The following is a 24,475-nucleotide window of genomic DNA, read 5'->3' on the forward strand; positions in this document are numbered from 1 at the left end:
GGTTATGTTGATATAACTATGAAAAATCTATTGAAAAAATTGATAGGTTTTAAACGTCTATGTAAAATCTATTTTAGAACTTCACATAGTCTTTAAATAGCTATTTATTACCTATGTGTTACATGGGCTGATATTTTATCTTGACATACATAGTAAATACATCCTACTTATTTACTATGTAACAATTAAAATCTCTGAAATATTGTAACATAGCTTTTACATACTGCTATGTATTTCCTATGCAATGTAGAGCCTAACTTTTGGATCTAACATACATAGTGAATACATCCTATTTATTTACTATGTAACTATACAAAACTTTGAAAAATGGTAACATAGCTTTTACATACTGCTATGTATTTCCTATGCAATGTAGAGTGTAACTTTTGGATCTAACATACATAGTAAATACATCCTATTTATTTACTATGTAACAATACAAAACTTTGAAAAATGGTAACAGCTTTTACATACTAGTATGTATCCTTGCTATACTGCAGGCGAGTAAGTTTGAAGAAGTCACTCATTGCCCTAACACACATTGTAAATACATCTTATTTATTTATATGTAACAATTTATGTCAATCACTTTGGGTAAAACAATATTTATATAGCACTATATACTTTCCACATAGTGAAAAACTGTACAAAAACAGCCCAAAATCAATAGGAACATTTAGGCTTAGCAAAAGAACAAGATTTCTGTGCCTTGTAAACCACAGAGATATTCAATTTCAAGAGCTCTAAAATGCATAAAATGACTCCCCTATTGCTTAAGAGTGACTATTTAAAATTTCAAAGAGTGGTTACAACATCAGGGCTATGTGCCGTAAGGTTGCAGCCTAGGTACCTCAGACAACTAACACTTGCCTTTGGGTCACCACACAAACCTAATTTTTTCATATAGGAGTTCTGCTGGGTGCCGTGAATCTCTGAGTATGGAGCTATTGAGAGCTCCTTGTAATTTTTTTCTAGTGCACATGCAGCGTTAAAACACGTATTGACATGTTACTCATACATAAAAAAAATTGCTACTCTCAGTCTTTTTCATAAGGATTCGGTAGCATACACAAGAAACATCCTGATGAGACATTCACTATCAGAAATTTCCTCAATATATTCTCCACAGGAACAGCTATAAGTCTGAAAGAAAGAAAAATAATTTAAAGCACCATGTAAGTGTGTTCTTTTTGTTTTCTTCTACATTGCAAGGCTGAATAGATAAATACCCTTTGAAAGATTAGTTAATTGTACTTAAAATAATCAACTGACTAACTTTTGCCAAACTTAACTATTATTACTGATTTTCATGGTTTACTCACTCAATTAAGCCTTTAAGCTCGCCAGGCTCTGAGAGTTAACAAAAGTTCTATACTAGAAATATAAAAATTTCATGCAATTAAAAAAGCTAACGTGCCGTAAAATTTGCTCCACCTGTTTACGCCATGAAAAATATATTCTTTCTTTAAAATAAGAACTCCACCACAGAATATCACACACCAATAATATTAGTCCTAAAAAATGACAGGAGGGTACCTGTTGGATGTTTTAACTCTTGTAATGTGGTTCACCACTGTCCTCCCTCGGTATTTAGGCAGCTGGTCGTAATCTCTCTCCAAAACTTCAATAATGCCATAATAATTACTGGCCAAATTGCAAGAGCACTTTTGATAAGCACAAATTGCTTGCTGACATTTTTCTTCAACCTTAGCATAGGTGTGTATTGTACCAAAGTTGTTGTTACCCTCAAGGTCTTGGAATTCAACAGTAAAATCATTTCGTGCTACAACACGTTTGTAACTCTTGCTATGGTACAAGATTCCATCCACAAGACATCGCCGGAACACCCACAATTTTCCATGATGCCTTGGAAGAGCTTCAAGTTGTTTTTTATCGAGAAGTTTTGAGCCACCCCACACACGCTCAAGTGAGCCAAGGACATGAGCTTTTTCACTTATCTTTTCTTTCAATGATCTGGGACAGAAAATACCACCCCAAAAAAGTGTCTTAGTCAAGATTTGTTATTAGGAATTGAATGTAACTACAAACCAAACTCCAAGCAACTTAGAAGAGCATTGAAAATAAACTTTTAGAATATAATGTAAAAAAGGACTGTGAGACTGTAGTTGAGTGAAGATACCACACTGGTGAAGTAATATTAAAGAGCCAGTCTAAGAAATGAATAATGATGCCTTGATCATCAAAAGATGCACAAAGACTTAGGTTACCTTGTACTGTAACGCTTGCTTGTAAGGTGTTCATAAAAAGTCCTAACCTCAGGAGATGTGGTGGTGGCTTGTGCAATTTCAGGTAATTTCTGTATTACTGATACTGCAGTAACAATCTGAAGATGACATAAAACTGTAGTGATAAGACAACAGCAGCACCAACAGTACTCATGACTATGGCCATTACTTCAGGCATATTATTTTGTTGATTGTATCAATAACAAACCTGGCCATCCACATTTTTAGTGCCGTGAAATAAATTTCTCAAATCACCATTGTAATCCTCAAAGGGGAAACAAGAGTTGGACCATAATGGACCAAGGTCTGCAACAACCTCTGCCAGGTGCAGCAGCTGGTGAACGTTAAATGTTTGAAACCTCTTGCCTGAAACAGAACAAAGTCATTTCAGCAGAATCACTACTAGAGGCAAATATAATTTATTTATTACTTTACAAATGCCTAAACTTCTTGTAATGCTTTAGCATAAGCAACAAGTAAATGTCTCCACATCTGGTTAAACATCAAATAAATGATCAATTTATTATATTCCAATATACAATTTTTCTTGTAATGTAGAACAGTAGTGTGATACAGCACAATTTTGCACTTTCTTTTGGCCTAACAGGTAAAATGAATCAATAGTGGAATAATGAAATTCATATACATGGTATTGTTATGTGCACATGTACATTGTATGCTAAATCAATTTGTTTAAATATTCTTTCCTTCACAAATCTTACCATAAAAAACAGGAGATTGCGCAGTGAACAGCTTCAAATATGTGCATGCTTCTTGTAATTCTCCTTTTGCAATTGACTGTTTAAGCAGTCTGAACACCCCACCAGTTAGCAACATGAGAAGGAAAAGGTGGTCACTGGGCAGGTAGCTGCTCAACAGTGGTGTTGCATAGTATAGAAGGAATGCTCTTTTTTCAGAAGCTAAACCAAATAAAAATTAAACTTGTTAGCTATATACATGATACATAATAATGATCTACACATCCCTTCCTCTGACGCAAAAATTAGCAACTCCTACATGCAATGTTGTTACACAAGACGGGGTCAATTATATATTTATTCCCTTTTATAGGGAATTAAGAAAGGTATCTCTGGATGTTCAGTCACTTAAAGCAAGGTATGTAACTTTGTGTTATAATCCAGACAAGGGTTATTACCTTTCCAGTCTTTAACATCTGCTAAACTCCTTGGTGTTCGGGTTATCTCACAAGTTGGTGTTACTGTTGTCAACTCCTTACTGATTTCCTCTACTTTGGAGCCCAAATAGAAACTCTCCTTGGAATTTGACTTGTCAAGCCACTGTGATAACAGCTGCTCAACTACACCCTCGCAGACACAGTGCATATAGTCAACAACTGTTCCTCTTATCACATCATACTGTGGTAGACCAAATCCCCAAGACAAACCAATGACACCTTCAACAGCAAACTTAAATATAAAAATAAGAAAGAATCAGCCCTGCCGTTCAGAACAACAAAAGCAACATTTTCATAATTAATTGCTTAGGAGCTACCCTGCCTGGCAGTAAGGAATGCCTCTAAAGCCAAGCATCTTCATCCTCATCACTTATCTTCATCAAGCCAAGCATCTTCATCCTTATCACATATTTGCATTAAGCCGCAAAACAATGCTTAACCCACATGGAAGACTTTACTAGGAAGTAACTTGTTGTTTACCTTAAATTCAAAATTTCCCATGCTTGTAACTTAATTGAATAAACTTGCGAGAAATTTGTACATTTACAATTACCTTGCAAACATATAATTATGACACTAATAAAAAACTCACATTCCTCTGGCCTTGATTTTTTTGCCTTAAAGCTTCAAGTGCTTGTTCTTTAACTTCGTTATGCTTCCTTGATCCAATATGCCCTGTTGTGGTGGCAAAAGCACTGTTGAATGGATACACATGACAGCTCCTTCTACGATTCTTCTTACCAGGACCAAGATCTAGGTTTTCTCCAGACTCCTTACAATGTCCACAACCACAATAACCATTAAATTGTTTGAAGGCCTGCCACATTGCCCGTGCAGGAGCATCTACAGACATGTCTAGGAAGATGGCTTTGATAGTCACAGAATTTGTTACCTCCACACCTACAAGAGAGCTATTCATTTCTTATCACATCCTGTTTAAATAAGGCAGGGGTTACAAGTACAGCACATTGAAATTTATTGCATCTGGAATTGAAAACCAGTCAATTCAAGTCAGTGTGTATTTTTTGTTGTTTTTCAATTCAATGTAAATATGTTAATTAAGAAAGGTCCAAATTTTCATTCACCTTTGTAATAAAGTTCACGTATTGCTAGTGAGAAAGGTCTAAGGAATGTTGGAAAGTGTGGCTTTCCTTTCCCAAACCACAAGCCAGCAAATATACGATTACACCTTCTGAATCTGAAATGAAAGAGACAAGTTGAATTAAAATCAATAACAAAGCATATCTCTTTAGAGACATGAAAGGCAAACACGTTATTGTTGACGTACACATACATGTAACAATGTAAGCTTTGTATTGCTGCCACATGCATGGCCCTTGTATATCTAAGCTTGAACAAGAAGCATTGATAAACCTTACATGAATTACCAGTTGATTGTCGCCTTTTTTAGAGAACCCTGGTATTTCTACATGGTGTGACCAGGCTCACAATTGACATTGCAATATCTTTTGTTATAATTTTAGAATTACATCTTCAGAAACTATTTCCTATGATAACCAAATTATACACACAGGATTTGCATCATAAATTTCCTTTCACACCATCACACCTAAGTATTTCCTATGATAACCAAATTATTATACACACAGGATTTGCATCATAAATTTCCTTTAGAATAATCACACCTAACTTCCAAAATTTTAGAGTATTTCCCGCTGTTGTTGGATTAATCCTTATAAAAGAAGTACAGTTAGTTAGTTTAACTGAGTAGTTCAGAGTGTCAAGACCAGCACTTACAAGCTCAGAACCTCTTGGTCACAGAAAAAGTAACTCCAGTGCATGTAACCTCAAGTTAGTGACCTATTTTACTGAGGATTTGGTATATGTCACATTTGACCTATTATTGTATGTCTTACAGTTTGAGTTCAAGAATAATATGGTTCATGTGTACTTATCTCAATCCAATTGTTTAGTCTTTGTTTGAATCCTTATATTAGTTGATTCATGTTCAAAATGTGTCAAGATTGCATTCAGCTTTCAGAACATTGCATTTATCTGTATACTTGATTTAAAGTTCATTGGTGAAATCAGATATTTCACTACAGTCTTCATTGTTTAGTCCATCAGTAATGACAGATGTTGTCCTGTCACTGAATGAGATTTTGCCAGTCTTCCTAGTTTTAAGTCGAAGGAAAATATGAAATTGTGATTGAAATTAGTCTTATCTAATGTTATGTTGTTTTGAGCTATTGTTTTATCAGCATTGACTTTTTTTCAGTCATCTCATGTATAATTCTAAGAATAGCCCACCATTCAATAGTTCTATGTTTGGTTAAGAGGATTAAGTCTTTTAAGTGTCACACAATGATTACTGTTCTGTCATGCAATGCTTTAAAGTTGTCTTGTTAGTGCCTTGCTATTGTATGACAATAGATTGTATTTTTTACTAATTGTTTTATTTCATTATTTTAAATTATTGATTTGTTATTTGTCATTTATTATTTCTTTTAGCTTGCAATCACCCTTTCTTTCTATCAGTATTATTTGTTTTGTACTTTCCTGAATAAATAAATTTTATTGTGGCTATAAGTCTGTCTCGTTGTTCAAATAACAACATCAGAACCTGCCTCAGTCACAATGGCATGCAGTGCAACTCATTTTCCTGAGAATGAAGTTGTACTAGCTAGCTAGGATAACAGCAATAGCAAACACACCTTTCAGAGGGTGGGATCTCATTGATTACCAGATAAACAGGCCAAACTCCATAACCATTAGACCGTATTAGGGTAACACCATCTGTATTGCCCAAAAATGATATGTTGTGTTGATTGGACAAGAATTCACCAGGGCAGGCATGTTTCTTATACAGTTCCCCATCATAGACATCTTCGATTGCATGGGGATCAATCTTGGTTCGTGTGAAGCGATACTGAAGTTTCTGGACCATTTCTGGGACTGTTGTATTCAATATTATTAACTTGTTAGAAAATAGCTAATGTTTTTTGCTGCTAAAAATCTTCAAAGGAGACTCCTACCAGTTGAAAATCTCATATTTAGTTGGTACACTTCAATCCATCTTGTTGTCAATATTTAATGTTTGTTGGCTGTCATCCTGATGTTTGCAATAAACTATACAGTGTTTTTAATTGAAGGCCCTTTTAAAGTGTTGTGCTTCTATTATGCCTAGAGTACGTCATCTGAATTCTTTCCTGAACTAAACTCAAATGTCAAGTTTGGAAAGCTCTCTCACACTTCACTAGCAAATCAAACTATGCAACCCAGCACCACAAAATTCATAAAATAAAACATGAAGTAAATTGTTATAATTATATGGCTTGGTTTATCCCAAATTTGGTACAACTGTGGCAAGACGTACAAATCAAAATGCTTCTGCCTTGCTTCAGAAAAAAATTTATTGCAATTTTGTTTGGAAACATCATTTAAACCATATGATAAAAGAACAATTTTTGTCTTAACCTCATGCATTGTGATAAACATACCTGCTAAAATTGTCTTAAGTTGTTCCACTACAGGTATTTCAATGAAGTAGGCAGAAGTGGTCAGTTGAGTTCCACAAACTACACACTTTGCTCCATTTTCAGGCTGTGAAGCACCTACGTAAACTTTACAAATCAAGTTCGGACAGTAGAAGTGCTTAACAATTGGGTGCTTTAAAGCGTGAAAAAACAAGTGAAACTCCTTTAGTTCAGTGATACATCTGTTCGGTTTCGGACAGTGGAGTTGAATGAGCTCTAACAAGTCTTCAAGTGCAATCCCAGAAAGTTTGTGACGAACAGAAAAAGCCATTAGCAACAGAGAACTCTCTCCCAGAGTAATTGGAGAGTCTTGATAAAGAGCTTGCTCATCTTTGGGCGATTTCTCTTCACTTGAGGTAGCTGCAGAAGGCGTTTTCCTGAAACTCTCCATGTCTGGAATCTCCTCGTTAAAATTTAGATTACCTAACAATGGTTCCGTGTCACAATAAGTCAGATCAAGGTCTTTATCGCTGTCTTCTGTGTCCACACAATCACTGCACTCTTGTAATTCGCTTTCACAACTCATTTTCTGCCACACATCAAGGGGTAAAGTTAATTCTTCTTTACAGTTGTCTACATTTACAGGGTTTATTACCTGCCGGCAATCTTGAACCACTTCTACTCTTCCTTCATTTATTTCATTGGTATCTGTTTCAAATGAAATACACTTTCTGTTAGAAATTCATACCTTATGATTTTCGCGTCAAAACGGTTTAAAATAACTTAACTCGATCGACTCACCTACACAATCGACCAGCTCATTGTGTACACACTCTTGCGTAGAATTTATTCTTATTATTCCTTCTGCACTTCGAATCGCCATTTGCGATGCAGTGTTTGAAGACTTGAATGATTTTCCAAGCTCAATTTTTTTGGATGAACTAGGTAAACAATCACCTAAAGCTGTCCGCGGCTTCTTTAACGGCGAAGTGTTACTTCCCAAGTCACACGCTTCCGTTGCAAAATCACCACGAACATCCCCGATTTCTTCATCATTGTTACATGTATTTACTTCGACTTTACGTCTCCATTTTGTCACTTTTGGTATTTCTATTGTGGAATCGAACAGCCATCGTTTAGTCCAGTTTTTTCTAGACATTTTTACTTCGCGTGTTACTTAAATGCCGCCACGTTGTTTTGCATTCTGACCGCCCTGTCACCAATGCAAAGCGCGCCAAACACAAAGCGTCCAATGAAAGCGAATCTTCGAGGTGTGATTTTCGTTTCAATTGGAAACAGCCGGATGAAAATCGCGCTCTGTTTGAAAGAGATAATTATAATGCGATGTTTTGGCGTCCTTTCGTGGGAATCTTGCTACAACAAAGTCAACATTTTCTTACTTTTTACCTCTAGAACGAAGCTCATTGACGTGCAAAGTCTTAAATAACGATCTTCAAGGTTAAAAAACTCCTTTGGCCTAAGCTCGTGGCTACTCCTGCGGCTAACCCAAACGGTATCTTTAAGGTGTGATTTTTTCCACTATCCAATGAAATAGCCGAATGAAAATCGCGGTATTTCTGAAATGCATACCTACGATCTGAGGTCACTTTTGCCTTGCCTTCACACGTGGGAACTCTTGTTTCAACGAAGTCGCTTAACGTTTTTGCGATCAGCTTCTCGACGAAAAGTTCTAAACTATAGCGACCTGCAAGGTAAGAAACTCCTTCTTTGGCGTAAGGTCGTTGCATGTAGCTCATGTAGCTCATTTAACTCAAACGATATCGTATGAGCACGATATCTTCAAGGTGAGATTTGTTCAGTATAGCTATGAGAAAGCCGAATGAAAATCGCGCTATACATTTTATACGTCTTAATAGCTATCTTCAAGATAAGAAACTCCTTTGGCAAAAGGTCATTGTAGAATATGTCATACTGTAAGAGAGGGAGGATTAAAACAGGACAAAAGAAAAAACTTAGAAAAATCTAAGGTTGAGGGAAATGGGAGTAAATTCATATGTACGTGTCTAAATACGTGAGACATCTGACCGTTGAGCGACCAGTTACCGTTTGGCCTCGTATTTTATAAGTTAGGACAGTACGAGTGGTTTATTTATTTAAGCTTGTATAAGCTAAAAATGTTTTCCGATTTAGATGTATTCATTGATCGCGTGGAATTCAAAGGATGGTGTGGTACTTCAAAGAGAAGAACTTGATGTTCAATCAACTAAGAAGCTCACAGTTATGAACGGAGAAAAAATGGAGCCAGGTGCAACAGTCAATATGCTCTTCAAAAAGCACATTTGGGGAGGCAAAATCAAATCGCTTCATGGTATGTAATTCACACATTGTGTTTCGTAATTCATTAATTGATGTGTCGACTTGACTTGTTTTGATCTCATTTATCAATTAATTATCAGCTTCAAAAAAGAGTGCAGAAGAGGAAGTCGACGAAACGTTACGTGAAAGCTGTGTAAGTGAGGAGGAATTTGAAGAAGTGGAAACAAGTAATACTCCAAAAAGGAACAGGAAAAGGAAAAGTTACGGAGAAGATTTTGAAGAGATGGTCGATGAGCAAAAAACAACAAATGAAGAAAGTGATGGTACAGTGTCTGTCATTTTGACCGATTGCATGTAATTTCATAACAATTTTGAAAAAGCAGTTGTTTTTGTATGTTACTGAAATTCTATTTTCATGTTTTATAAATATGTTTTATAAATATAACTTTCAAAGTATATCTCATGACCACACCTTAGTAAGGATAATGTGCTCTATTTCGGTTTCAGCCTCGAATCGTTCTCCAACAGTCAAAGAAAAGAGTGGTTCAGGTAAAAATTTCAAGTTGTAGTTTTTAGATAGATACTCTTCCATTTAACTTTGTCGTGGTAAATTTTGCTCTATCCTTACAATAAAAGTTAGCAAGACAAGCGAAACATTGTACATGACCAAAGGTGTAATTTCTCTTTCCATTAATACTCTCACACTAGCAAAGAAAAGTAAGAAATCAGCTAATGCTACTGCTAGAGGAGGAACAACAGAAGCACCAAAAACTGCAAGTGAATTAAGAAAAAATATCAGTGCCCAGCATGATGAACTGGTAGTTTCAGCGATTCTAGGTGCGTGTCCCACCTCAGAGCCCCAACATGATGAACTGGTAGTTTCGGAGACTCTTGGTGTGTGCCCCATCTCAGAGCCCTCTCTGCCTAAGTCAGTCCACCCTCCCAAACATTCACACTTTGGAAGAAAACAACCAAAGCAACACCGCCCGCCCCCAAAATGCATCAGCGCTATTTGCAGAGGGGAAAAGGAAGAGCTGAAAGAAGAGTTGAAAGACACAAAAGAGGAGTTAGCTAATACAAAAAAGGAGTTAGCTAATGCATTAGAAGAGCTCAGTAAGTAATAACCATAGAATAATAACTTTAAAACTAGTTAATTGCTTATGCATAATAGACTTATTTCAAATATCTACATTTACTTACATTTAAGGCCTGGCTGAGGAAACAACAGGAACATAATAATAGTAATAATAGTAATAATAGTTTACTGAGTCATGAAAAGGAGGGTTCAGAGGTTACCCAGAACTTAAACATAAGAGTAAAGTGTGTTTACGAACCATAAGGCCCATCAGGCTGGTGCTTAACTCTGGTTTCCTAAGCATGAAGTGACTAGGAGTATTTCTACTCCCCCCTGTATAGGATGCTAGTCCATCGCAGGCGGTGGTTACCCCCAGCTTAAAATTTGCCGGTACCCATTTACACCTGGGTGAAGAGAAGCACTGTGAGAGTAAAGTGTCTTGCCTAAGAACACAACACAATGTCCCTGGCCTGGATTCGAACCCGGACCACTCGATCTGGAGTTGAGTGCACTGCCATGAGGCCACCATGCCTTCCACAACCTCAACATAGTTTCTTTCCCAAAATTACCTGGTAGTACCCTAGCCAGCACTTGAACAAGAGCTCTTGAACAGTAGTCTTGCATATTAAACATTAGGCCTACTATGACTCCAACCCTATGAAAACAGAGACTTCATTGATGTTTTTAACATTATTTTAGGGGAACTAAAGGCTTTGCAGCCCATTCCAAGCAGTAGTGGAGATTTGCAGGAGAATGTAGACTATGGCAAACTTCCCAGATCAGTTGGCCAGGCAAACAATGTAAGTTAATAGTTTTCAAATAGTTATTTATTGATTGAGGAAGAGCACACATGCTTAACTACCATAAGCTCTAATGAATTATCATGTATGGTTGAACCAGGCCCTAATACATTTAATTTTCTTTGAATTTTAGTGGGAGGAGATATCAAATGGGGTTTGGTGCTGCCCCATCAAAGTAAAGGCAGCTGTAAAAAACGCAAGTACAAGAACAGGGCTTGCCTGTGCCTTGCTGGGTATATTTTACCCAAAGGAAAAACTTCAAGGACGGCGCCTGCATGAACTTGACCAGGATGTCATAGAAGCTATTACTGGTATATATGTACATTGCATAAATACTACATAGTTGAATTCAAATTAAAACTGAATACCTAATGTCATGTTTGTTTTTAAAATAACATTTCCATTTAAACAAAATTGCAGATTTTTCCATGGTTGCGAAACTTACCAAAGAGCCAAAACCAAGAAAAACAAAAGATGGAGATGACAGGAAGCCTGCACAGTCTCCACTCTCTCGCAGTGGAATAAAGCAGGCCATGCGAATGAAGTGTAATACCATTATTTCCTTGCAGGAAAAGAAGGTATCAAATGACAAATTGTTATGAAAAAGCATGTCATGATAAATATGGCCAATGAACATTTAGTGAATTTAATTGCAAAGAGGACTGCAATTGTTTCCCTTAAGTGTCAGGAAGGAAATAATGCTAGTTAAATATGATTAGAAGGTCAAAGGTTTTTGTAATTGATATTAATGAAATAGAAAAATGTTTGTAAAGGAAAATTTTCTCTTATTTTCTTTAAAGGATGCAAGATGAGATGACAATGAAAAATGAGAAGAATCCTCAATCATTCTTTTTTTTGACAAATTCACATTGGCTGTTCAGGATTACATACTTTAATTCACTCCTTTTTACAAGGAAATTACAAGCTCGACTCACAAGTGTTATGAGAATCAATAGACAACGGTTATTGATGGGAGAATATTACAGTAACTATGAAAAGTCAAAGCAGAACCTGATTTTGCAGAATAAGGTATCTGGGTAAATCCCAGCTATTGTAAACTAAGGTACTCTAGCTGTAAAATCATAGTTGTAATGAAGTCATCCAAAGACTAGAGTTTAATTATTGTCACCTTTTTGACTACAGCGTTGTTACGTATTTTCAGCACTACCAATGGTGGACTACAAAGTTTTTCGTTTGAGTGAGTTAGTTTTCAGATCTCTGTAGTTAAAGGGTCAATATGTTTGACACATTTTAGTACATAATATTTTACCTTTTTATCTGAAAAGTGTCTGTAAAATAATTTAAAGTAATTCCTGTTACAAAAAAGACGGATGTGCAGGTAATAAATTTTATAATTTAATATTGCACCTTTTGATTTTGTTGGATTATAAGCATATTTTCGACCAGCAAATGATTATATTATAACAACTTTGAATGCAATTCTCTAAATACATGCATGTTCCTGCCTAAATAGGTTTGTGGCATGGTCCACACCATTCAAGTGCATAATTTAATCAACAAACCCCTCCTTCAAATCCTAATTAGCACTATGTATATGGTATGTAAAATCTATTTAAAAGGTGTGTGATCACTAGTTCAATTTAGTACTTACCTTGTTCATTGATGCTATTAAAAAGCTATATAAATTGTATTTAACTCATCTTAAAAAGACAATTGGTTACCTATGTTTACTCTATTTTAATTCTATTAAAAGGCTATTAAGTTTATTTTCAGTTGTCTAAGCTTCAGCTTGCTCCTATTTAAATACTATGTGAATTGGCATTTCAAACCTATGTAGATGCTATTTATATGCTATCTATAGTTTCCTAAGCTAGCCTGCTCAAATGTGTATTACATAGCTTTTACCTACACTATGTAAAGGTTCCATTTGACTAGTAAAAAAATAGGATTTTTTATCAAAATATATAGCAAAAGTCATAGCAATTACATACAATTTGAATAACACCCTCTCTCACTTTAAACATAGAACTTTAATACCCTGTACCTACTTTTTACATAGAGCAGTCACATAGCATTTACATAGGCAATAAATAGTGTCTGATTCTACAAGGGCGGGACGCCTTTTTTTTCCCGAGTGGCTCGGAGGTAAATATCAAAGGATATTCAGAGTTTGACTAGCCAATCAGAGCGCGCCTTGAATGCTATCCACTGTTTTAGTATAATGGATATCTGGAGTTTGAGTTGCCAATCAGAGTGCACCTTAAACACTATCCTCTGTTTTATTGTATTAAATAATAATAATACACAATATTGAGCAGAAACATGTATTGCAGAGATTACCCTCCTATCCATCAGTTTAGTTCTTGAAAAGGGGGCTGGGGGAACAAGTGGACTGACCATATCAATCTTGGAGGAGGGGGGAAGAGATGATAAGGGGGAGGAGATAGAGAGGGAAAATGGAGGGCAAGGGGGGACTGACAATTCCAAGAGAAGAGGGAGAAGGGGAAGGGGGGATGGGAAAGAGGATAGAGGGGGAAGGCCAGAACAAAACCCTCAGAGGGGTGGGGAGAGGAGAGAAAGGGAAAGACAATCCTAAGCCTCTGGGTTTTGGCAAGGTACAGTGTATATATGCTAAGCTGGGAACAATCATGTGGCCATGGCGTTTTTCAACATCTAATCAGCAAAACCAGGAGCAAAGGGGAAAGTTTATGGTTTGTGATAAAAGGAAAGGGACAATTGGAGGAAAGCTATCAAAATATAACACTTTTTTAGTAAAAAAAAAAAACACAATTGGCTCAATTCTTCTAAAGAAAATGTCAATTTTGGCTGAGTTACCTGAACCAAAGCCAGACAATTGAAAAAAAATGTTTGTAATTGGCTCCTTGTTCTCCAGCACTACAATGCAAAAAAAACTGGAGAGAAATAATGATACACAAACAGCTAAGAATAATTAAAAATAATAAAGCCTGAGAAAATTGATACTTTATCAGAGAAGCAATTTAAAATGATTGGTGCAGATTCATGACTATATATCATACTGTACATAAATCTTATTCTTATTCTAGACATGTACACCTTATTCCATGGTTTCACATATAATACTTACGAATATTTTTCAAGTTGTGTAGTGTTGTTCAGAGTCCCCAAGTGGCAAGGAAAAACACAAACAATAAGAAAAATGTCTACTTGTATCATTTGTGAAATTTGATTGAGTGAGGTACCAGAGTCTGCTAAATTTAGTTTTTGAGTTTTTTGGCTTCTTAAGTTTTCAGATACATCCTATTATAATAGTCTTTCTCAAAATGGTATCAATCAAATGTGGCCTGTGTGAAAGATGAAAAACATAAGAAAAGCCATTGCTGGAAGTGCTTTTTATCTGATTTTAAATCTGGAGCGCTTAAAAGTCTGTCGCATTACATGTCAAGACTAAAAGTCATGAATAAAACCTAAGTTTGGGCATTCAGTATGATATGGCCATATTATTACTCCACTTTCTGTCCAAATTAATTTTTTGCCCTGTCCTAGAATCATGGTAAAAATGATGCAAATAAATTATAACCCTGCAACTCCAAGATCTGTTTGTTAATTCTCCCCTCTGGCTGCTACACATTTCCTTTTGAGTTAGCTACACCGAAGAATTTGGTCTTTGATCAAAACAGCTACTTCTACCTCATAAGTTGGAGTATGCTTATTACTTGTTTGTTGGATGTTCCAAGGTTATTCTAGCGAGAAGTTACACTTTAATCATTTCTGAGAGTTAAGAAGTGGAATTAAATGTACTGTATGGGTATACCTGGAAATTTCCACTTCTCCATCATCCTCAGCCATATGCAAACAAAAAGGTTTGACATCATTCTGAAATCAATATAAGAAAGAAATCTTGAATTTCCTTTGGACAAAAACCAATAACTTGTCCTTTGCACTGACTGATATTTTAAGAAAAATTGATAAGGTTTAAAAGTTAACATACTTTAGTATATACTAAAACAGTGGATAGCGTTCAAGGCGTGCTCTGATTGGCTAGTCAAACTCCGAATATCCTTTGCTATTTACCTCTGAGCAACTCAGGAAGAAATGGCTTCCCGGTTTGCATCCGTGGCAAGGGAAGAAATCATTCCAATTAATTTTTGGTGGTGTATATTATCTCACTGTTTTAGTATATACTAAAACAACAATTCACCTCAGTGTCCGTGGTTAGCGGAGGATATTTACCTCGCCGCTTTGCAGCTCAGTAAATATCCACCCCTAACCACCTCCACTTCGGTGAATAGTTGTTAACTACACCAAAAGTCCCTCAAAATAGCTACTAACAATTTTGTACCTTGAGTGGAGGCTGTAATCCCTGGTTTGTATACTTGTACAAGATAATTCCAATTAAGTCCTGCACACAGGCACTTCCTGTTTAAGTTGAGCAGGAAAAAAATATCAGTTCTATCAGAATACATTTTGTGCAATATCACATATTATTAAAAACTGGATCATTGGATAATGCAATTCAAGACTTTCTATTGGCTTAGCCATTATGGTAAGTGTATGCCTCAGCTTAATATTAAAAGGGAGCTAAAAATTTGATGATAAAAATTAACGGTAAAAAACTACGACGTTTCGAAGTCTGCATGACCTCATTATCAAGTAAAATGTTAAAACTGATGTAAAATTGTAGCTCAGAGATTATATACAAATAAAATGTGATAACTTCATTAGAATAATGAGCGTTCATTGTTATTGGTGTCAGATCGTGCAGTATATGTTTAAATAAATACTTTTGCACGTATTGAGTCAGACTGCGTGTTTAACTTTGGTTTTTGTTCGCGAATGAATAACATCTCGTGGATTAGGCAGTCCATTTTCCCGCGGCATTTCTTGAGAACGGAAAACATTTTCCCCAGGCCAGCGGACGCTACACCGTGGGCCTCCCTCAGATGCTTGCCAATGACAGAGGCTTTGTGTTCTTCTATGCGTTGATGAAGATGGCGTGTGGTATAACCGATATAATCCGCATCGCACGAATCACATTTAAAAATGTAAACAACGCATTGGTGGTTAATTAAAGCGGGCTTCTCTTCTTGTATCTTGAGCTTTCCCTCGATCTTACGACTCGTGAAAACTGGTTGTAGGTCAGTTCCGATTTTCCGGCCAAGATCTTTCAGCTGATGTCTTACTGTGTCGGCCGATTTTTGGTCTTTAAATGGTAAAGTTATTCTGACAGGTTTTTGTGTAGCCGCGTCAAGTTCAGTTGGGGTTTCGTGACGGCTTTGGATCGTAGAACTCGTGTACCAGGCGATAGCTGAGTTGATGAGTTTCACTGGGTACTTAAGCTTAGTAAACATCCGCTTGAGATGCTGGCATTCCTTCGTAAAAGATTCTTTCGTTGATGACAGGCGGTAAGCTCGGTTCAGCATTGTATTCAGCAGAGATCTTTTGTAACGCTGATCGACATGGCTCTGGTAATGTAAGAGCAGTCCTGTATCAGTTGGTTTATGATATACGCTTGTTGTCAGGTGGCAACCGTTTTTCTCAATCATCATACCGAGGAATGGAAGCTTGTTGTTTTCAGCAATTTCCATTGTGAACTGTATGGCAGGATGGCATTCGTTCAATGTTGAAAGGAAAGCTGTTGCGGCTTGAATATTTGGCATCGTGGCTAATGTGTCATCGACGTACCTTTTGTAGAAACTTGGTAACTTGTTGTTGCGATCCAGTTGTTCTTCAATGGAGCACAGGAAAACGTTTGCCATAAGGGGTCCCAGGGGCGAGCCCATGGCCACACCGTCCACCTGCTCATAAAGTTGACCGTCGAACTGAAATAGCTGATCTTTGGTTGCTATTCTTAAAAGTTCGGTAAGACCTGTCTTTGTGAGGTTGAGACCATGCGTTTCATTAAACCAGTTGTTTTTAAAGGCTTTTTCAGCGATGATCTCAATAGTCTCGTCGAGTGGCACGTTGGTAAATAAAGCACATACGTCATACGACACGAGAATGTCATTCGGGTTGAGTGGTGTTTCCCTTATCACTTCGGCGAAGGAGAAGATATCGCTGATAGTGTGCTGATATCGCTGAAGATATCGCTGAAGTGATCGCTGATAGTGTGAAGATATCGCTGAAGATATCGCTGATAGTGTGCTGATAGTGTAGCGATATCTTCTCCTTCGCCGAAGTGATAAGGGAAACACCACTCAACCCGAATGACATTCTCGTGTCGTATGACGTATGTGCTTTATTTACCAACGTGCCACTCGACGAGACTATTGAGATCATCGCTGAAAAAGCCTTTAAAAACAACTGGTTTAATGAAACGCATGGTCTCAACCTCACAAAGACAGGTCTTACCGAACTTTTAAGAATAGCAACCAAAGATCAGCTATTTCAGTTCGACGGTCATCTTTATGAGCAGGTGGACGGTGTGGCCATGGGCTCGCCCCTGGGACCCCTTATGGCAAACGTTTTCCTGTGCTCCATTGAAGAACAACTGGATCGCAACAACAAGTTACCAAGTTTCTACAAAAGGTACGTCGATGACACATTAGCCACGATGCCAAATATTCAAGCCGCAATAGCTTTCCTTTCAACATTGAACGAATGCCATCCTGCCATACAGTTCACAATGGAAATTGCTGAAAACAACAAGCTTCCATTCCTCGGTATGATGATTGAGAAAAACGGTTGCCACCTGACAACAAGCGTATATCATAAACCAACTGATACAGGACTGCTCTTACATTACCAGAGCCATGTCGATCAGCGTTACAAAAGATCTCTGCTGAATACAATGCTGAACCGAGCTTACCGCCTGTCATCAACGAAAGAATCTTTTACGAAGGAATGCCAGCATCTCAAGCGGATGTTTACTAAGCTTAAGTACCCAGTGAAACTCATCAACTCAGCTATCGCCTGGTACACGAGTTCTACGATCCAAAGCCGTCACGAAACCCCAACTGAACTTGACGCGGCTACACAAAAACCTGTCAGAATAACTTTACCATTTAAAGACCAAAAATCGGCCGACACAGTAAGACATCAGCTGAAAGATCTTGGCCGGAAAATCGGAACTGACCTACAACCAGTTTTCACGAGTCGTAAGATCGAGGGAAAGCTCAAGATACAAGAAGAGAAGCCCGCTTTAATTAACCACCAATGCGTTGTTTACACTTTTAAATGTGATTCGTGCGATGCGGATTATATCGGTTATACCACACGCCATCTTCATCAACGCATAGAAGAACACAAAGCCTCTGTCATTGGCAAGCATCTGAGGGAGGCCCACGGTGTAGCGTCCGCTGGCCTGGGGAAAATGTTTTCCGTTCTCAAGAAATGCCGCGGGAAAATGGACTGCCTAATCCACGAAATGTTATTCATTCGCGAACAAAAACCAAAGTTAAACACGCAGTCTGACTCAATACGTGCAAAAGTATTTATTTAAACATATACTGCACGATCTGACACCAATAACAATGAACGCTCATTATTCTAATGAAGTTATCACATTTTATTTGTATATAATCTCTGAGCTACAATTTTACATCAGTTTTAACATTTTACTTGATAATGAGGTCATGCAGACTTCGAAACGTCGTAGTTTTTTACCGTTAATTTTTATCATCAAATGTATTTCTAAACATTCTCTGATTAGGAGCTAAAAATGTAATAAAATTCATTAACTTAATTCAACATTTTAATAAAACAATCATTATTCCACTCACACTTGTTGTATATGAGATGATTATAGCCAACGAGGCGCGTAGCACCTCGTTGGCTGACTATCATCTCATATCCAATGCACGCTTGTGGAATAATTGTTAATTAATCTTTAATTCTGCCATGAACCCATTAACTCTCATGAGTGACCAAGACAGAATTTCTCCTTACAATATCAATACAATATCAAGCAGGCAAGTGTTGAGAATAAACTTAAGAAAAATAATTATGCTATCAGTTGACCCAACACCAAATTCTCCAAACTAACATTACAAGAATTCTATGGCAGACAGTAGGGAGAATTACTAAATAAATCAGACCTTGGGAGTGAAAGGGTTACAAAAAAGTACACTCATATTTTTTTAGTTAAAAAATTTACCACTAATTGTGCATGTTTTTTCTTTCTATACCTGAGACTGTGACAATCATTGGCATGGCTCTTTCCTCCTGCAGAATCAAGCATAAAATAAAATATCAAGTCAGTTCTGGCAATGATCACTCATTTCTTGACTCAGTTCAAACCTCAACTTATCTCAGGTGACACTTAACACTGAGGACCCATCAGATCATGGCCATAAAATCTTAGTGAACCAGTAAATGTACAGATTCTTTTAACCCACACAAGTGATAAACATGTAGTTTATCCCGATAATATTCATGCATTATTCAACAAACAGTTAAAGATATTATTGAAGCTTATCAGGTAGAGGTTGTTGTCTTGATCAAACATCAAATTCCCCTAACCAATTTACAAGGAAATGTGAAGCAGCTAGAGGGGAAAATTAATAATCCTCAGTTAGGAATTGAATGGTTAATAAACTAGTTACTTTATATCAAACTGTTAAATATGCGTCAGTCTTCATTGCATAACATAAACTGAGGTTATTGACCATGAATACCTCTGGTAGCATTGTTAAAAATATCTTGAGCTTTTCTGTACTACCTTGGAAAGCCTAAGGGGGAAAAGACTTCTGTGAGGTATAATCAAACTTATCATTACAAATGTTTGTTGAAATTTTCTGGTAAACTCTTTTTTTTTTAAATTGCTTCTACACAGTACTGTAATGATTTGCTTTTAAAATGATCGGCAAAAGTACCATAAGATCAACAGTAATTCAGAACCAATTTGCGCATTTAAGTAAACTCCTATCCCTCCCCGAAAAAAAAAGCCACTGACATCCACATCATTCTCCACAGAAATGGTCATGAAGCATTTACGGCGACCAAAATCTAAATTCTAAAGTTCAAGGGCGTGTCGCTCCAAAACGCGGTTAACGAGGTGTTTGGGACTATTCTACTGATCGAAATGACAACCCAAAGTTGACTGTTTGCACGAATCTTTATTCTTGAAAGGCAATCGACCACGAACCACAGTCAATGACGAAAATAACGATTATTCTGACCGTCAATCAATCAATCGAACGATCGATCATAAAATGAAACAACAATACAACGAAGTTCTATCAATCTAACGAAAAGCCGCGGAATACATGATCAAAGAATTGCATGTTAAATACTGGGCTCTAAAGTCTATAACGAGATTAACAATACAAGTGAAACAGAACAAAAGTTTGGAAACAAATTAAAAGAGTTTTGATGACTGATAAACAGCCCATTGTTCTATTTAAATGATGGGTGTTCACTGACTTGCAAATTGGCACGAATTTAGCCTTTAAATCTTAAATCTATACAGATCATTGCAATATTTGTTTGTATATTGTCACCCAACACTGAAAAGACTGGGGAGGAAAAAACAAAGTTACAAAGGTACTCACATATCGGTCCTGCTTGTGCCAGAGGTTGAGAAAACGAAAGGGCGAAAGTTTACCAAGGCTATTCAGAACTTACGAAGAACTGATTAAAGGGACGCTAAATTTGCCTTTTATATGCGCGTGGTAACGCTGAAAGGTCCGATTACAAAACAAATAGAAATACAGAAAAACAGATAAGCATTGTAACTATGTGGCTATCTAAGATCATTCTGAAATGAGTGAACTAATCAATAATCAATCAAAAAATGAGCCTTCTGGCTAATGTCCTTAACAGGTCATAAGCATTGTATTTTTGTTTGGAATTCAAACTCAACATCAAGTTTGTTCAGAGTGCCACATAACAAACTAACGATGCTTACTAACCTCCCTTGCCCAAGGCCATACTTAGGAATATTGTCCCTCAGTCATTTTTATATGAACCTTGGGCCATATTGCCAATATTCCTCAGTGTGGCCCTCACACTCGGTCAGTTAGAACTTAATATTTCAAAACAATGTTGTTTCAAGTTCACAAGGCAACCAGGTGGACAATCAGACATGGTTTGTCTGAATTACAATTCATAGACCCAACATTTCGACACTCCTGTCTTAAGTGCCTTCATCAGGGATGATCTAATCTGGTGGTGAGAACCTATCAGTTGTAATTCCCTATACTCAACACTTTTGTAAATAATCTACCAAAAAGTGCATTGAATCTTCTTGAAGGGTATTCCTTGATACAAGGTAAGTTCTTCAGTCTGTTGATAAATGTCAGTCTCTAAATTTAAACTTTGTCTTATTTTTCTCAAAAGGTTTACTTTTTTCCACTCTGCCACAACTGCAAGAAGCTGCACTAGTTACAAGCAGTGTACATTTAGCTGATAAGCTTCAAGGATTTATGCCTCCAGTTTACTCACTGACTTTAACTCTTCAGTAAAAGAAAGATCACTGTTGTATACACCTAGAATTTTCCTTGCTCCAAACACAATTATTGTGATTGGTTGATTCATAATCACATGACCCTGTATAAATTAAAATGTACACTGCTCATGACCAGGATACAATATTGACAGGATATTGTCAAAAATTGTATCCTGAGCAAGTTACATGTATTGGATGTGATCAATGTCCAGGTTTGCAGTTAATCTAAATGTAGGATAATGATAATTATAAGTGCTCTTCTTAGCACTTCTCAGCAATTCCAGGCAAAACTAACCTGTTGCTAACTCTCCACTGGTTCTAGTTAGTTAGTTAATAATTCATATAGTTATAGTTATATAGTTTATATCTGACCACTTGCAGCCGAGAGACTGAATTACGGGTGCAGTGTAAGGTTGAGAACAGACATCAGCATATCAGGCGCCTCTGGCAGCCGCTTCAGTCTATCGATCTCACCTTCCCACCCATCCCACCCCAGGAGAGGACATCCATCACAAAGTAATCTCGTGTGTGGGAAATTAACGTCTCCCACCCCAACCCTGCAGGAGATGGGACCTCCATTTATTCGTCCCTATCCGAGAAGACTAGAATATCTAGAAAACACTATGGGAGCAGCCCTTGGCTAAAACACTGTAGCTCTTTCCTACTTTATCCAAAAAGATGAAATAAATAACTGGTTGAGCAGAAGGCCCAGGAAAATACAGTTCTTTAAAGGTATATCTACAGTGTTTCGAAGAAATAAAGTTGCACTGTCATTAGATTAACAAGCATTTTCTGCTTGTTTACTTGTTTGTCCTCTGGATGCATAACAAAGCACTTGACCTGGGGCCCATTTCTTGAAAGTCCTGCGAACTGGTAACTTAATGGGCCCAAAGCTATGTTTTAAAATTAAAATTTGAAGGATGGGAAAGCAGGTTCTAGCTGGCACCCAAACCAGTCCTTTTAGTTTCTCTAGTTGATAGTTTTATTGTATCATTTTCAAAACTTTTGAAATCCCCATCTTGAATGAAACAGAACAGTTTTACAGGCCCATAAAGTTACCGGGACTTTGAGAAACAGGCCTGTAGTGTATGTGGTTGATTCTTGTAAGCATGCGCACGTATGTGCATTATTCATTCCATGTACTTTTGAAATAAAAACTGAATACATGACAAGGCCTCTCAGGTCTGTCAGGAAACAGTTCATTTTGTTTTCCCTGAACTCTCTTTTTCTTCCCCTTGACTTAATTCTCCTTGGGAGACATTGAGACTTGCAGGAAAATGTAAAACACCTTTTCTAACTGACAGTTTCCCTCTGAGCAGACATGAAGCTTAATTAATATATATTTTCAAACCTGTTCTTCGTAATCCTCTCTTCCTGACCATTTTTTCATATACTTGTTTCATCTTTACATTCATACTGTCTACTTTGACTCTTGAAAAGCCATGCTGGGGTTCATTCCTGAAAAAGCAAATCAGAAGTTAATCATAATAGTTTAATATTTATGTAGTAATTTTCAAAGACTGATTCAGAAGTTAAAGTTTAGTACATAGAATAAGAAAGATGGTAGGTTTTAAGCTGGGTAAAGAAATAGAGTGAGAACCTTTTCATCTCGTCACAAGCGTGTGACAGAGGGAAATTCTGAGCAAGTCCCATCAAGAAGTAGTTTTGGTTTTCAATTGATTGTAATGCTTGTAGTGTGCGAACTGAATTCCCAGTTTTCTGGGAATTCCTTGGAATTCCTAAGAATTCCTAGGAATTCTCAAAAATTCCCAACTATGGAAATAAGCTCTGATTTGAAAAGCTTGGAATTACTGGGAATTTCTGGGAAAGAAAGGTTTCAGTTTTGTGAGGACTTGGAATTCTCAAACATTCCTAACTATGCAAATAAGCTCTGGTTTGAAAAGCTTGGAATTACTGGGAACTTCTGGGAAAGGAATGTTCCAGTTTTGTGAGGACTTGGAATTCTTAGGAATTCCTAGGAATTCTCAGCTATGCAAACTACCTTTAAGTTAACAGGGGTGGAATTCTTGGGAATTTCTGGGTATTGAATTTGAGGCAAATTAAATAACCCTGAAATCCAAATAATTCCAAGAACTTCTAATACCTTGAATGTGAAGGTTTTAAGATAAGGAGTAATTTTAGAGGCTTAAAATTTGGTTCAATAAAAGATGTGCTAAACAGAATGTACCAAGAGATGTAAATACCTGAACAATTTGTTTATCATGGAATTATTTTATTATTTAAAGTAAGTTTTAGTAAATCCTAACATTAACATGCATTTTTTCATAAAGCAGCAGTCAATTATATTAAGTACAAATTGTCCATTTAAATCCAATGCACTCATATCACAGATTTGCTTTCTAACCTGAAAGGCTTCTTGGATTCCATAATCATAAAAAGTTTTTATTGCGATGCAAAATGACTCTCATGACCGCAGATGTGCCAAAATCATAAAACATAAACATAATCATAAGCAGGGGTCAATGCTTCGGAATGCGCACATTCGTTTGTGGGCAAGAATTCTAACATACTCTAATCGCTTTCTTCTCTTGTACAAATGTTTCTTCGTTATGAGACGCACTTGACTGTTGGCACCGCTAATTTAAGCTCAGTGGATTAGCGTCAAAGATCTAGACTTAAAGGAATCGAGATGGCCGCGTTGGACGGTGTCGATGAATGCTTGTTATGGTCCAGCTCCGTTGATTTGGGTATTGGTACACTATGATCATCTAGGTAGCTCTTATACTTCATAAGGTGGTATCCATCGGTTATAATAATGAGGGTAAAACACGTTTGTAATCACATTCAAAGAACTTGTGATTGCCTTGTGTTGTTTCTCACCTTTGCCGTGAACACAACTCAAGTCAGGGTTTCGAGTCTTCGTTTCCTCGACAGCTTTCGGCCACAAATCGTGCATTTGTAGTACGTTCGATTCTTCTCGATTATTTCTACATTGAGTGAGTTCATATCATTATTTATATCATCTTCAAACCATTGATTTATTAAATGAAACCATCGTCAACAAGCCGAACCATGCGTGTTCTCCTAAGACTGCAATCGGGCAAGCCAACAGATTCTCTTTACAAGCCAATAGCAATTCCCAAAATATCCACGTGTT

At 36.9% G+C, this 24,475-nt stretch overlaps 4 protein-coding genes and 1 long non-coding RNA gene across 12 annotated transcripts in view; 2 read left to right on the forward strand and 3 right to left on the reverse strand.

Moving 5' to 3' along the window:
- LOC148731120 (uncharacterized) overlaps positions 1–24,475 on the forward strand; it is a 203,410-nt gene that overhangs the window by 59,454 nt on the left and 119,481 nt on the right. The window lies entirely within an intron of this gene.
- On the reverse strand, positions 87–8,372 carry LOC148731126 (uncharacterized). Of its 2 annotated transcripts, XM_088760046.1 has the most exons (11): positions 7,680–8,372; positions 6,903–7,586; positions 6,117–6,357; positions 4,527–4,639; positions 4,034–4,341; positions 3,403–3,673; positions 2,969–3,166; positions 2,455–2,612; positions 2,229–2,344; positions 1,537–1,974; positions 87–1,143 (listed from the first exon to the last, which is right to left on the reverse strand). In XM_088760046.1, the coding sequence occupies exons 1-11, from the start codon at positions 8,035–8,037 to the stop codon at positions 1,038–1,040; spliced, it is 2,991 nt and encodes a 996-aa protein (XP_088616172.1). In that variant the 5' UTR covers positions 8,038–8,372; the 3' UTR covers positions 87–1,037. The 2 variants fall into 2 exon arrangements, with proteins under 2 accessions (XP_088616172.1, XP_088616173.1); XM_088760047.1 differs by lacking the exon at positions 87–1,143 and having other exon boundaries at positions 1,806–1,974; positions 2,276–2,344.
- Positions 8,566–12,395, forward strand: LOC148731127 (uncharacterized). 3 transcript variants are annotated; one of them, XM_088760051.1, is made up of 8 exons: positions 8,570–9,207; positions 9,296–9,478; positions 9,663–9,704; positions 9,864–10,268; positions 10,930–11,030; positions 11,164–11,341; positions 11,451–11,608; positions 11,831–12,395. In XM_088760051.1, the coding sequence occupies exons 1-8, from the start codon at positions 9,030–9,032 to the stop codon at positions 11,840–11,842; spliced, it is 1,257 nt and encodes a 418-aa protein (XP_088616177.1). In that variant the 5' UTR covers positions 8,570–9,029; the 3' UTR covers positions 11,843–12,395. The 3 variants fall into 3 exon arrangements, with proteins under 3 accessions (XP_088616176.1, XP_088616178.1, XP_088616177.1); XM_088760050.1 differs by lacking the exon at positions 11,831–12,395 and having other exon boundaries at positions 8,566–9,207; positions 11,451–11,810; XM_088760052.1 differs by lacking the exon at positions 11,451–11,608 and having other exon boundaries at positions 8,569–9,207.
- LOC148731128 (target of rapamycin complex 2 subunit MAPKAP1-like) lies at positions 13,827–24,414 on the reverse strand. 5 transcript variants are annotated; one of them, XR_016001199.1, is made up of 7 exons: positions 24,199–24,414; positions 23,723–23,987; positions 22,709–22,815; positions 19,097–19,133; positions 15,313–15,389; positions 14,785–14,846; positions 13,827–13,886 (listed from the first exon to the last, which is right to left on the reverse strand). XR_016001199.1 is itself a non-coding variant. In XM_088760069.1 (7 exons), the coding sequence occupies exons 2-7, from the start codon at positions 22,745–22,747 to the stop codon at positions 14,068–14,070; spliced, it is 294 nt and encodes a 97-aa protein (XP_088616195.1). In that variant the 5' UTR covers positions 22,748–22,815; positions 24,199–24,414; the 3' UTR covers positions 13,827–14,067. The 5 variants fall into 5 exon arrangements, 3 of the variants coding, with proteins under 3 accessions (XP_088616195.1, XP_088616194.1, XP_088616196.1); XR_016001198.1 differs by having other exon boundaries at positions 13,827–13,903; XM_088760069.1 differs by lacking the exon at positions 23,723–23,987 and adding an exon at positions 19,586–19,639 and having other exon boundaries at positions 13,827–14,092.
- LOC111336249 (uncharacterized) lies at positions 15,561–17,249 on the reverse strand. The gene is made up of 2 exons (XM_088760737.1): positions 17,217–17,249; positions 15,561–17,071 (listed from the first exon to the last, which is right to left on the reverse strand). Exons 1-2 carry the CDS (start codon positions 17,247–17,249, stop codon positions 15,743–15,745), a joined length of 1,362 nt encoding a protein of 453 aa, XP_088616863.1. The 3' UTR covers positions 15,561–15,742.

The sequence above is a fragment of the Stylophora pistillata genome, chromosome 5 (assembly GCF_964205215.1).
Source record: "Stylophora pistillata chromosome 5, jaStyPist1.2, whole genome shotgun sequence".
In the NCBI taxonomy this organism is placed as follows: Eukaryota; Metazoa; Cnidaria; class Anthozoa; order Scleractinia; family Pocilloporidae; genus Stylophora; species Stylophora pistillata.